General features: G+C 49.2%; 1 protein-coding gene and 1 long non-coding RNA gene across 4 annotated transcripts in view; one reads left to right on the forward strand and one right to left on the reverse strand.

The window, feature by feature from the left end:
• The window catches only part of GMDS (GDP-mannose 4,6-dehydratase), a 479,216-nt gene extending 473,696 nt beyond the window's left edge, over positions 1-5,520 (reverse strand). For 2 of the 3 annotated variants that reach the window (XM_067751842.1, XM_067751841.1), the window contains exon 1: positions 5,255-5,519. In XM_067751842.1, the coding sequence (XP_067607943.1) occupies positions 5,255-5,356 (102 nt within the window). In that variant the 5' untranslated portion in view covers positions 5,357-5,519. Of the gene's footprint in view, positions 1-5,254 lie in introns of all 3 variants that reach the window. The other variant, XM_067751843.1, reaches the window with a different exon arrangement.
• A 184-nt stretch (positions 5,521-5,704) lies between these two features.
• On the forward strand, positions 5,705-7,895 carry LOC137232948 (uncharacterized). The gene is made up of 3 exons (XR_010947242.1): positions 5,705-6,272; positions 7,098-7,207; positions 7,665-7,895. It is a non-coding gene; the product is annotated as an uncharacterized lncRNA (long non-coding RNA).
• The last annotated feature ends 4,531 nt before the right edge of the window (positions 7,896-12,426 follow it).

Genomic DNA, 12,426 nt, shown 5'->3' on the forward strand with positions numbered 1-12,426 from the left:
AGTGAAAACCTCTAGCAAAAGTTGAGGAAAGGCTGCTTCAAAGGACAGGCAAGTTGAGAACTCCACACCTCAGAGAAAGCCGTTCAAGATCACAAGGACAATTAGCAGTTCTTCTAGTTCATCTCCGCGATCAGGTGGTAACTAATAAAACTCCCCTCGATTTCAGCCCTGGAGTCCCAAAGCCCCACATGGAGACAGAAGCACTGGGCTTCCGCGCGTAACGGGGAGACAGGCCATGCTCAAGAAGTCTGCAGGCTCCGGAGGCAACTCTAGCTCGGGACAGCATACGCCTCCAACGAAGTGAGTGTCCGAGTTCTCTAAGGAATGGCCGAACGTGAACCACCTTCTCTACTCCCTGTATTTTATTAATTTTCCTTCGTAAATTAAATACTAAAGACTCCTATTTAATTGCCTCTCAATCTTTTCGAACTGCAAATATTTTGTCAAAATAAGATGTTAAATGTTATAAAACAACATAAAGTCACCTTTTCCTTAAATACTGAAATAGATTTGATGGCTTTCCAGGTGTAATTTATTATTATTCAACTTTACAGAACACCATGCTCCACATTTCACTACCATAGACTCCTTCACCCCAATTTTTCTGGCTCAAAGCAGCCCCTCTGCCGTTGTCCGTGAAGGACAGTGTTGATCAGTCCTAGCCCCCGTGCTAACCGGCTGTGTGACCTGGGGAATCACACCTTCTCAGCCTCCCCTCCTCCTCCACACGATGATGGTTATTTAACTCCAGTACGAAGATCTCAATGCACACGACAACGGAATATTTTTTTTAATTCAATGGTTAACATGAGTACAAAAACGGTAGGAAATCTATCATACAAAACTGGATATGTTACTTTTTTTCCCTGAAATGGGTATTTTCTAAATCCTTTAAATCTGAAGTTACAACAGATCATTTTATCTCCTAAATTGCAACTATGTTGGGTATACACTGTCCAATTCCCGCACGGTACCCTGAAATGCCTTGCTTCTACCCAACCAACAACAACTGCACTCTGTTCTCATTTCTACAGACTTCTACAACTTCCAGGCAACTTTTCTGCAAGATAATAAACATCAGCAAGTAAAGACTTAATTATGAAATATTTTGAGTACCTAACCTTTACCAGTTATGCTAGATATAGGGGATAAGTGATTAAGACACTTGTTTCCTAAACCCAAGGAGTCACAATCCTGTAAAGACAGAGCACTGTGCCATCACTCCCATCCCTCTCCCAGGCAGACATCACTAATCTATCATGGGCCTCTCCCTTGAACTGGACACAGCTTTGGCTCCGAGATTCCATGTAGCCATTACCAATGGCTATTTTAGTAGACTTCATCACATTTCACTAAATCTCCATCTACACAAATGATGATTCTGATGCCGATACTAGAATGCAGAAATTTGCGGGACACCAAATATGGATTAGAAAGTAAAACCAGAAGAAGTAATATCCCCGTCATCTATTATGATCCCATTGAAGCATTATTTAGAAGGGATAAGGAAAACTGTGGAAAGAATGGTACTTCCTGCCAATTCTCAATTACCATTTTCCAGCATCTTAAATTAATTCTTAAATGAAGAAGATAAAGCCTGTGAGAGCCACCTAAGTCTAGGGAATCTGGGTATCTGTTTTAAACATGCTCTCTTTAAAGGCTATGGTCGTCTGATGGCAGCTAGAACATGCTCAAAAGAAAATAATTAAATTAGTGAAAATAAAAAATAAGGCCATAAAAATAAAATTCTGAAACTAAATATTACGGCTTAAATAATCTGCCTGACAGCTCAAAGGGTCCATCTCTTTCCTCTACGCAAGACTTGGTAAAAATGTGTTGTCTGCCAACAGCAGACAAGTCAACTCCTCTTGACCAGGACTAACTTTCCAACCATTTAAAGATAAACGCTTTGCCTTCCATGTGTCATGGCGCAGAACTCTGGACTTGGTGTTTGCTTAGATGTCCGACCACATCTAAAGTGCTTCCTAAGGAAAACCTAGGCTACTTGTAGGTGTGGAGGACCTCAACGTGTCAGTTCTTCCATACTTAAAACACCAATATTAATTTCGTACCAAGGACACCTGACAAGGTAATCTACAGTTCCAACTTGCCTACGCTCCTGGCAGAGACTAGCTTGACATAACAGATATCAGAAAGGGAAAAACCCACAAACGCTGACCATTCAGTTCTCTGAAGTCTCCACCTACCGAAAAATGTGCTCCCACAGTCCGTCGGGGTAACGAGAGCGTCCTGAGGAGATGACTCTATGGAGCTCATTGTGCATCATGTTGCTGTGTCCCCCTGAGAGTTCAGTACTAGCAAAGTTCCACGTGCCCACCCACTCTGCCTCGACGGTCAGGAAGCTCAAAGCTGAATTTCATGCCCACCTGGCAGCCGTCCTCAGTGCTGGGGACACTACCTCCATCTTTCTACAGCCTTCACTGCAGACTCCTATTTTTTTCATTCTTCTTAGGATGGTCCAACGCTGTGTTTTTTTACTGAAGCCACCTCAGAATCTTTTTGGAAATAAGCAAGGGGTACAAAATGTAATAAATTCTCTTTCCTCCCATTATTACTATGTTTGGTCCTCATGACCCCCCAAACTCTCCCCTCTCTACACTCCTGTACACGCCATTCTCCCCAAACACAGCCCCTGCTACTGCCAGCATTCAGTGAGGTTGGATGAACCAGGCATGTGGCCCCTAACGTATTTGTAAAGTACGGACTTTGACATGTGCATTAAGTCCCTCAAAAACTGTGAGATCCTGGAGGGCAGAGAGTACAGCTTACGTAGGCTCTGGCTCCCAGCAGCCACAAAGCAAGTCTTGCACCCTGCAGACACACAGTAGAGACAAGTTCTGTTCATGGGAAGAGTAAGTCAACATTTTGGAAGCCCACTAGGTGAAGCCACACGGGAGGTAGTAAGCTCAAAAGAAGGTTTCTACCCTAAAGGAGTTAACAAACCAAAGAACTAAGCTATGTAAACTACCTATGTAGCCAACATGGATTGCACATCTGTAAATACAAAGAATTGAAAATACAAAGCCTGGAATGATTGCATTTGGCTGAGGCTTTCAGCTAAGTTAAAAGGAGTAAGACTTGTGAGGGCATTCAGGCGCAAAATAACGACCCCACGGAGGTACAAGGCAGCAATATTCAGGGACCAGCAATAACATCTCCCTGGTGTAGCAAAGAGCAAGCATAATTAGACCATGAGGTGAGGCCTGGGGATGGCTGGCGGAGGGCCTTGAAGCGGCAATTCAGAGCACAGCCTGGTTTTCTTCGAGGTGATTTAATAAGGTAAAAAAACTCCGGGAATGATTCACAACTACTGTCAGGAAGAGACAGGAGGAAGAAAGCTGGAGAGACTGCTGGCAGTGAGCACTAGACATGCAAAGCAGACAGGCACCCTGGCCACCTGCACGCACTCTCAAGGGCGAACATGGGACAACCCATGCAAGAGCCCATCTTAGCACAAAGGCCACGACAGCCCTAAGGGCCAGAGCAGCGGTTTCAACCTCACCTTGAATCTGAGACCTCTTCTTAGAGTAAAACAATCCCTCTCTCTCCCCTACTCCCTGTCTCTGTCTCTGTCTCTGTCTCTGTCTCTCTCTCTCTCTCTCTCACACACACACACACAGGGCTGTAACTTAACGTGGGTGGCTTACCACAGAGGCAGTATAGCAAAATGGCTTAGAGCAACTCTTGGGTTCAGATCTCAGCCCTGACACTCATGAGGTGTGCGCCCTCAGGGAACATACTTAACCTTACTTACTAAGCCAGGTGTAAAATAGGGACAAAAACTGTACCTGCCTCTTACATAGGAATATATAAAATGTTCAGCAGAGTGAGTAGCTCAACAAGCTCTCACCCAACACGACTAAGAAACTGGACAGCAGGTATGGCTCTCCAGACCCTTTGCATTAACCTCACAGCACTCCGAGACCCACGGCGGGAGTCACTGTCCTGGGAGATAAATGCGAAGCAGAGCAGTAAACTCCACCAGCAGGGATTTACGTGGCAACCAGAGTTCAGCACTGTGCCAGGGACTGCAGAAGCCAGCACAACACCCAACAGATGAGGGGACAATGCACAGGGTGGGGTTGGAGGGAAGTGGGAGATACTGGTGCAGAGGTTAGAAGGAGCCTGACCCTCAAGCAGGGGTTTTAAGGTGGAAATGAAGTGGGGAGCCAGAGCTGTCTGGCCAGCGAGTAGCTCAGGAAGACGGCCTGGAGGAGGCCACTCAGCACCTACCCGACCACTGCACTCCGGCTCTAAATAAGGCTTCCCTTCTAACCTGCATGGATTCACGCTGCTGCCACTTCCGTAGGCATAAGCCATACCAACAGAGTTACACGAACAGCTTAACTAATTTCTCCATAATATTGAAAGTATGCAGGCCCTTGACTGACTTTGAGGGTTCTCTTACTCAGCCTCAGATCCCTGTCCCTCCCCGCCACCCCTCCCACCAGTTTTCAAACCGGGGTTTACTGTAATTACCTTAAACACAGCACGATGCATGAGTAACTAGGAAGTAATCAGGTATCCAGCAGTTACAACTGTCTAACGCCCTTTGACTGTACGCCTAGGCAGTTTCTACCTCTTTTCTCCTGCCAGAGAGTCTGACAGCAGTGTGAATCCCAACTGGACACTTCCTAGCGCTTTGACCGCGGGCTTCGGTTTCCCCATCTGTGAAGTGGAGAACATAAGAGCACCGCCTCAAAGAGCAGCTGGGAAAACTAAATGAGGTCCTATCAGCCAAGTGACGGCGCGTAATAAGCACAGCCTGCGTGCGCATCAGGTCACCTTTATTCACCCCATCACTTCCTGAGCACCGGGTGTCGGCATCGCCACCGCCCGGGGGGGACCCGAGAGGCCCGGCCCCGGCGCCTCCCGCCGCTCGTGGGCCGGGCTCCGGACACTCCTGAGGGTCTGCGGCAGGGAGGGGACCCGGGCCGAGCCCGGACCAGCCTGCCCCACGTCCAGGTGCGGCCGCGGTCTTGGAAGTTCCTGCGAGGTGGGCTTTTAACGTGTAAGAAAACACAAAACAGGAAAACATTTCCTGGTCTGTGACTGCACAGCACCGCTCCCTCTTACTTCCTCCGCGACCTGGGACCCGGGCGAGGGGATCGGGCAGCAAGGGAGCCCCGCACGCGGGCACTGGCCTCCCCGCGGCCCGAGCTCCCGGCGCCCCCGCGGCCGTCCCACCGGCGCCCCGAGCGCACACGTGCCCGCGGCCCCTGCCCCCGCTCACCTGGCCCGTGATGCCCGTGATGAGCGCCACCTTCCTGGGCTTGCCAGTCTCGCCGTCCCCGGAGCCGCGGGCGCTGGGGCAGCGCGCCGCTGCCTGAGCCATGTCCGCGCGCGCTGAAGAGAGGCGCCGACCGACGGGGGTGTGCCGCAGGAGCCTCCTCGCCGGCTACAAGGACCAGCCCCGCGCCGCCCGCCGCAGCACTCTGACAGGGCCGCCTGGGAGGCCGGCGGGGCGGGCCGGGGGCGGGGCGGCCGGACTGTGGCCTGGCGGGCGCAGCGTCAGTCGCATTACCGCGCGACGCACCGCCGCGCCGGCGGCAGGCCCCGCCCTCCCCGCCGACAGCCCCCCAGCCAGAGCAGGCCCCGCCCACTGCCGGCAGCGCGAGAGCCAGGCGGGGCGGGGCTTGTAGGCGGTGCCTGCGCCTGAAGGGCGGGGCGTCGGGCGCGCCTGCGCGGGCTTATCCAGATCCTCAGGAGAGGATGGGATGCCGGGTCTTTGCTCCAGGCATGCTGCTTGCAAGGGCTAGCAGTGGACGGGGCGGGCCGTCGGCGGCCTGACTTCACCATCTCACGCTGCACGTCCTCCCCTCCACCCTCCTGAATCTCCCAGGAATGGTCACACTATCCGAGGATGCTGGGAAGAAGTAGGGGCAGACCTTTCCCTTAGGAGAAAGCCCTGAATCCCGTCCGAATCTAGGGGTCACGGCCCCTGGGTCATCGGCTTTGATAAGTAATTCCTGGAAACCTGCTGCAATGCCCTTTGAGGAATCTGGTTCTCTGTTTCCTGAAGGGCACTAGCGTTACGAGGCCCCTGAATGGGGTCACGGATAGGGGCAATGACCGGCCTCATGCCTAACCTGCTTTCTGGATCTTCTCGCGTTTTTCTGAGGCTTGGAACCAGGCACGAGATTCCAAGTAACTCGATTCAAAATGCTGTAGTCAGAGGACTGGCAGAGCAAGACGAAAGTTTCTGACCCCAACCATGTGCAGCAGAAGGAAATGTTGAAAAGACTGCACAGGTCAGTAAACCTGGACATGCCGAATTTCAAAAAGTAATTCAGATGCAAGGTGGCGTCCTAGCTTGACGTCTGTCGAATTTGGCTTCCGTGTGGCAGCTGCACATAGGTCAGGGAGAGGAGAGGAGCTGACTCAGACGCTGGCAGGGTAGCAGGTGTGTGTACCTAAGCATTGGCCGGAACCAGGGAGGAGAGAGGAACTTCCTTGTCCCCACTGCTCTGCTTCTCTGCACTGTACATATTCCTCTCCCCAACAGATCAGCCCAGACCAGCACTTGAAATGACAAACTGAGTGACTAGGAGGTGCCCAACCTAACCTGCAAGACCCTTACGGACTTGGGACTTCCCTGGCGGTCCAGCGGTCAAGACTCCGCGGTTCCACTGCAGGCGGGGGCGCGGGTTCGATCCCTGGTCGGGGAACTAGGATCCCGCATGCTGGCAGGGCCCATACAAAAAATGGGGGTGGGCGTGGGGGGAAAGACCCTTACACCCTTCAAATCCCAAAATAGAAGAGCTCAGGATTTCATTAAAAATCTCTCTGTCCCCTGAGCATGTCAGCAATATGCCTTAACTTTATGGATAGACTTGTCTCTGGATTCACTTGCCTCTCCCCTGTCCGTTCCATTCAGAGAATGACTAAAGGAAGGTCTGTTACTAGCCCCAGCAGAGGGCTGCATCACTGGTGAACAGAGAGGCCCTGAGGCAGAGGAGAGGAAACCCTCTCACTAGGGCAACTCGCTATAAGCAAGAAATGTCTTTGAAATCTACTAGATTCTATTAAAAACTTATGTTTGTTTTAATATAAATATGCTTTGAATTAATTTGCAGGTAAATTATTTAACATTCCCCCAAATTGCTGAAAAAAATGGATCCTTAGGGAGGACGTGCCAAGTTTATCCGGCAGCCGAGACCTCCGATCACACTGCTGACCTGTCCTGGTAAGAAACATGACAGTGGAAGACCCATGGAAAGAAAAGCAATTATATTTTAGGGCCTGCAAATAAAATAATTGCAAAATATTGAGGGAAATGGTAGTTCAGAGATACAGTGGGAGGTTTAAAAAGAAGGAAATTTCTCTAGAAAAATTCTCTGAAGAAAGGTGATGAGACAGGAAGACAGGAGTACAGCCGTTTTGGAAAAGGACTGGGGAATGGCCTTGAGTTAGTGGGCTTGACAGGCCCAGTAAAACAAAGCACCTAAAGGCTTGGCCTTCTGAGACAATAACCAGAGACCCACAGGAGTAGAAGATTATCTCTGTTCCACTGATGAATGTACATATTTTCCAAAGAATAAAAGCAGGACTGTAAAACCACCACCTAGCAGAACCACTGAACTGCCGGTTCCCTGGAAGATATAGATAAAGGCCTGACACACATTCCTAAGTTGTTTTTGCAGGAAGCAGACGAAAACTGCTGACTACAAGCATGTGGACCCCAGACCTATTGAAACCAGATGGTTGATGATGCTCGAAACTTCACCTTGACGCCAGCGAATCGGAGACCTGAGCACAGGCTCCTGCATCCCCTCCCTCACATGGCCTTTAAAACCCCTTCCCTGAAAGTCCTCGGGGAGCTGGCATTCTTTCATACCTTCTCCCTCGTGCACCAGCTCTCCTTCCAATAAAAAGCTTTGCTCGCCTAGGAGTCTTGTGGGAGCGACACTCATTTCTATCGTCTTGCTGTCCCTGAGAACAGTGGTAGCCTGAGAACTGGCCTGAGAACAGTGGTAGAGCAGTATATTGGTTTGCTGAGGCTGCCACAGATTGAGAGCTTGAACAACAGAATTTTGTTTCCTCACATTCTGGAGGTTGGAAGTCCAAGATCAGGTGTTAGCAGGGTTGGTTCCTTCTGCAGCCTCTCTCCTTGGATTAGGGGCGGCTACCTCCTGGTAACCAGTGTCAGAATTGAGTTACGCTGGGACTTCCCTGGCGGTCCAGTGGTTAAGACACCACGCTTCCACTGCAGGGGGCGTGGGGTCAATCCCTGGCCAAAAAAAAAAATTGAGTTGCGTTGTTAGGACACACCCAGCTGATGTCGGAAGGTTGCTCCTTGGTGGTATGGGAAACCCTTCCCAAAACACGTTGGAATTGTGTCCAGAACCTTATATAACATGTCATCTAAGAATGGTGATTGCAATTTGTAAAAAGCGTTGCCAAGGTCACATAGCTAGTAGCTGGTTAGGGTAAAAACCATGATTGGCTCTTCCAACTCCATTCCGTATTCTATTTGGAAAAACTGAAGTCCTAAAGCCCACATTTCCCAGGTTGTGTTGCATCCAGAGTTTTGGAAATTGGGTTCCACCAGTCAGACTGTGACAGGTGGAAGGGAAACAGGCACCATCTTTCTCCTGCTGGTCACATAGTAGAAAAGTTTTCGGCAGCTAGGTTCCAAGTTTAGGTCTGTCACAAGTTGCATGAGTAGTGGAGCCGGTCAGGGTGGTGGCGGCAGCAGCTTCCTAAATTCTGGCTTGCAGCTCTGCGGGTGTGCCCTTGACGTCAGCAGCCCAGTGATAGCCCTCTTGCTTCTGTTCCTCCACTCCTTACAAAGTTTTTTTTTTTTTTTTCTAAACCAAGGTTTTTATTGAAATCATTGTAGATTAAAATGTATTTGTAAGAACTAATGCAGTGACATGCCATGTACCCTTTACACAATTTCCCGCATGGTCACATGCTCAAAAACTACGGCGCAACGTCACAAGCAGGATATTGACATTGATACAATTTGCTGCTATGATGCAGATTTCCCCAGTTTTACCTGTACTCATTTGTACATACGTGTGTTTAGCTTTATGCCATTTTATCACATGTTCAGGTTCGTTTATCTACCACCAAGATCAAAATACAGAATATCTGGCAACACAGGGATGCCTCCTGCTGCCCTTTTACAGCCCCATCTCTCATCCCTGGGAACCACTAATCTGCCCTTTACTTCTCAAGTTTTGTCATTTCCAAAAGTATTATAAATGGACTCATACAGCTTGCAGTCTTTGGGAACTGGCTTTTCTCACTGAGCCTAAGTTTCCTGGGGGTCCATCCCAGTCGTGTGCATCAGCAGCCCATCCCTTTTTATTGTTGAGTAGCAATCCATGGTGTGGATGCCCCAGGTTTGTGCAGCCATTCACCCATTGAAGGGTATTTGGGCTGCTTCTAGTCTGGGTCTGCTACAGATAAAGCCGCTATGAACATTCATGTACAGGTTTTTGTGTGACTATAGTTTTCGCTTAGCCCAAGAGTGTAATTACTTGGCCATATAGTAATTGCATGATTAGTTGGAGTTTTTTGTTTGTTTGTTTGTTTTGTTTTAAACTTCCAAACTGTTTTCTTGCAAAGAGTTTGTTAACAGAATATCTTGCCTTAAATCCCTTTGTACGTGAATTGCCTTCGGTGGTTTCTGTGTCCCACTCTAAACTCTGTTGGACACAGCAGTACGGACGAGACAAACTCCAGACAGGTACCCTTAACCTCCATAGAAAGGCCAACGAAATGGTTGTGTGTGTGTGTGTGTGTGTGTGTGTGTGTGTGTGTGTAATTGAGAGAGAAGGGCTGTAGCAGGGAAAACATCCAGGGGGAAAGAAGAGACCATTTCCTTTTTATTTTCCCTCTATTTCAGGATTTATACCAGTTTTCCAGTAAATAAAGCAGGATAGAAGTAGCGAATTTTTTTTTTTTTTTTTTTTTTTTGCGGTACGTGGGCCTCTCACTGCTGTGGCCTCTCCCCTTGCAGAGCACAGGCTCTGGACGCACAGGCTCAGTGGCCATGGCTCACGGGCCCAGCTGCTCCACGGCATGTGGGATCTTCCCAGACCGGGGCACGAACCCTCGTCCCCTGCACGGCAGGCCGACTCTCAACCACTGTGCCATCAGGGAAGCCCCGAAGTAGCGAATTTTTAAGTAAAATCTTATCAGCTCCAACTCCACTGGAGATGAGACAACTCAGACCTCTGTCTTCCACTGTGTTTCTCTTCAGAATAAAATTAACTTGTGTGAGTCTCCTGTCTTAGGATTTGTGGCAGAAGCAGCAGAGTTTTAGAAACAGGATTGGAAGGTTTGTGAGGACTTCCTGAAATCCGTCACCTCCACTTTGGGGTTTCCCACTGGACAAATGAAGTCACAATAAGGCAAGTTTTTTAGACCCTGATTTTAGAAAAGGGAAAATGTATCCCAAACAATCGAAGGCATGTGCTTCTCACATCCTCACTCGTACAGTTTCCCATCAGATAGCGCTCTGTTTTCAGGCAAACGTGTATTAGAAGGATGCTCTCTGGGCCCTGTCATACACACTCTATCTCTAGTGGAGCATGTGTGCCTGACGTCACCTTGCCCCTACCTCCTTTGTTTTTAAAATTTCAGTTTTTAGTTGGACTAATAGTTTTCAAGCTAGAAGAGCTATCCACTGGGAAAGTTTTCCCCTCTGGTAATCTTAGTTTCCTAATTCACAAAAATCCCAGGGAGAACAGCCTCGGGGTCACTGCTGTACCGTCTCGTTAGGATCTCCACTCAAGGCACACAACGCTGTTTTTCCGTTACTGGCATCAAACTCAGGGGGAAAGCATGTGAAGCTTTAAGTGTCCCTTGGCTCTGATTTTCAGCATTCTCTTCTCTGGATTTTGGAACGCATACGTGCTCACTCCCCCTTTGTGATATTTCCTAAAGCTGTGACCAATAAAAAGTGAATCTCCCATAACGCAAAACACTGGAGTAGGGGTAATACATCATTCTTTAAATTAGATGAGGTAATAAAACACTGGTGGCCGCCTAGGGAAACCTTCCAGTTCCTGGCTACTACTCTGACCCTTATAATATGTCAAAATTGCCTCAAGGTTAAGATACAGGTGTCATTTTTAATTGTAAGAATTCTAATTCCAGAAACCTTTACCCTTCTGTACTAACATGTTGAACACATTCAGGATGCTGTCATAAATTTCCAGTTTCTCCAGGCTGAGTCCACTTTGGCTGCCAATCTTCTCTGCAATACCTGTGTGCCCAGGAAGGTCTGGGCTAGGGGCCCAATGTGTGTAGGTAACAGAGGAACATTAGGATTATAAAGGCACGCACCACAAAGCCTATGCACTAGAGAATTTGCTAGACCTGCTGGGAGACATGGTAAGAATTTTGATGCTAATGAATTTTTTTAATGGCCCCTCTTCCCCCCGAGAAAGCTTCCTTTGACCTCTGGGAGGCACGTCTTAAGGAATCTTCTCTAGGACTAGAAATGAGGTAGGCTGGGACCTGGGCCCCTTTGCTGCAGGGCTGCAGGGCTTGCACCTGGACAGATGTCTCCTGGAGCAACAAAATACAACGAAACTACATGGGACTAAAAATCACTGCACGCATGCGCAGTGGGGGCAGATTATGGACAAAGAGCTACAAAAAGACCAAAACAACCCAGCTGCCACTTCTGAAGAGCTGAAGCAAAAACAGGGTACTGCACACGCCCCCTGCACTCAACACCACCAGAGGGGTGGGCACACCACCTAAGCCCAACCCCTGGACACACTCCTACCCTCCCCATATAAGGAACCAGCTCTCCTGCCCTCCAGGAGTGAGCGAGGGAACCCGTTACTTGTTCTCACTCCCCCCTGCTGTAGCAGGGGCCCCACTGAAGCCTTGCCTGAATTTCTTGTCTGGCCTCTAGTCAATTTCTATTGCTTGGGGAAGGCCAAGAACCCTGGTCGGTAACAGGAGGAGGGCTGAAGTGTACCTGGGCTCTCTCCTTGATTGTGTCCTAATCATTCATAAAAAGATTCACTTTTGGTGTGACGGTGGGTGGAGCCACCAAGTAATCCTCAGGTGCAGCTCTGCCGTAACTCATCCCAAGTTCTTAAAGCTAACAGTAAGCCCCGAGAAAGCAAGCCGCCCCTCCAGGAACCTCACTGAAGAGCAGTGAGGATGGTGGGGACAGAAGCTTCAGCTGCCAGTGAGCAGCACAGAGAGCTGGGGCCTAATCAGAGGCAGTGGCGGTGCCGGCACCATGGCTGGCAGGAGACGGTCATCCAGCAGACACTGAGGCTTGAGTCCCAACACGAGGACCTGTAGCAAGTGTTTAAGGAAAGCAGCACCTGTGTGAGTGTCAGTTATTCTGAACTCATCATGATAATTCCGTTCCCCTTGTCAGGGCAAGACTGACACGTATCTGGGATGCAGCCCTGTGCCATGAGA

Source organism: Pseudorca crassidens, chromosome 10 (assembly GCF_039906515.1).
Source record: "Pseudorca crassidens isolate mPseCra1 chromosome 10, mPseCra1.hap1, whole genome shotgun sequence".
NCBI lineage: Eukaryota > Metazoa > Chordata > Mammalia > Artiodactyla > Delphinidae > Pseudorca > Pseudorca crassidens.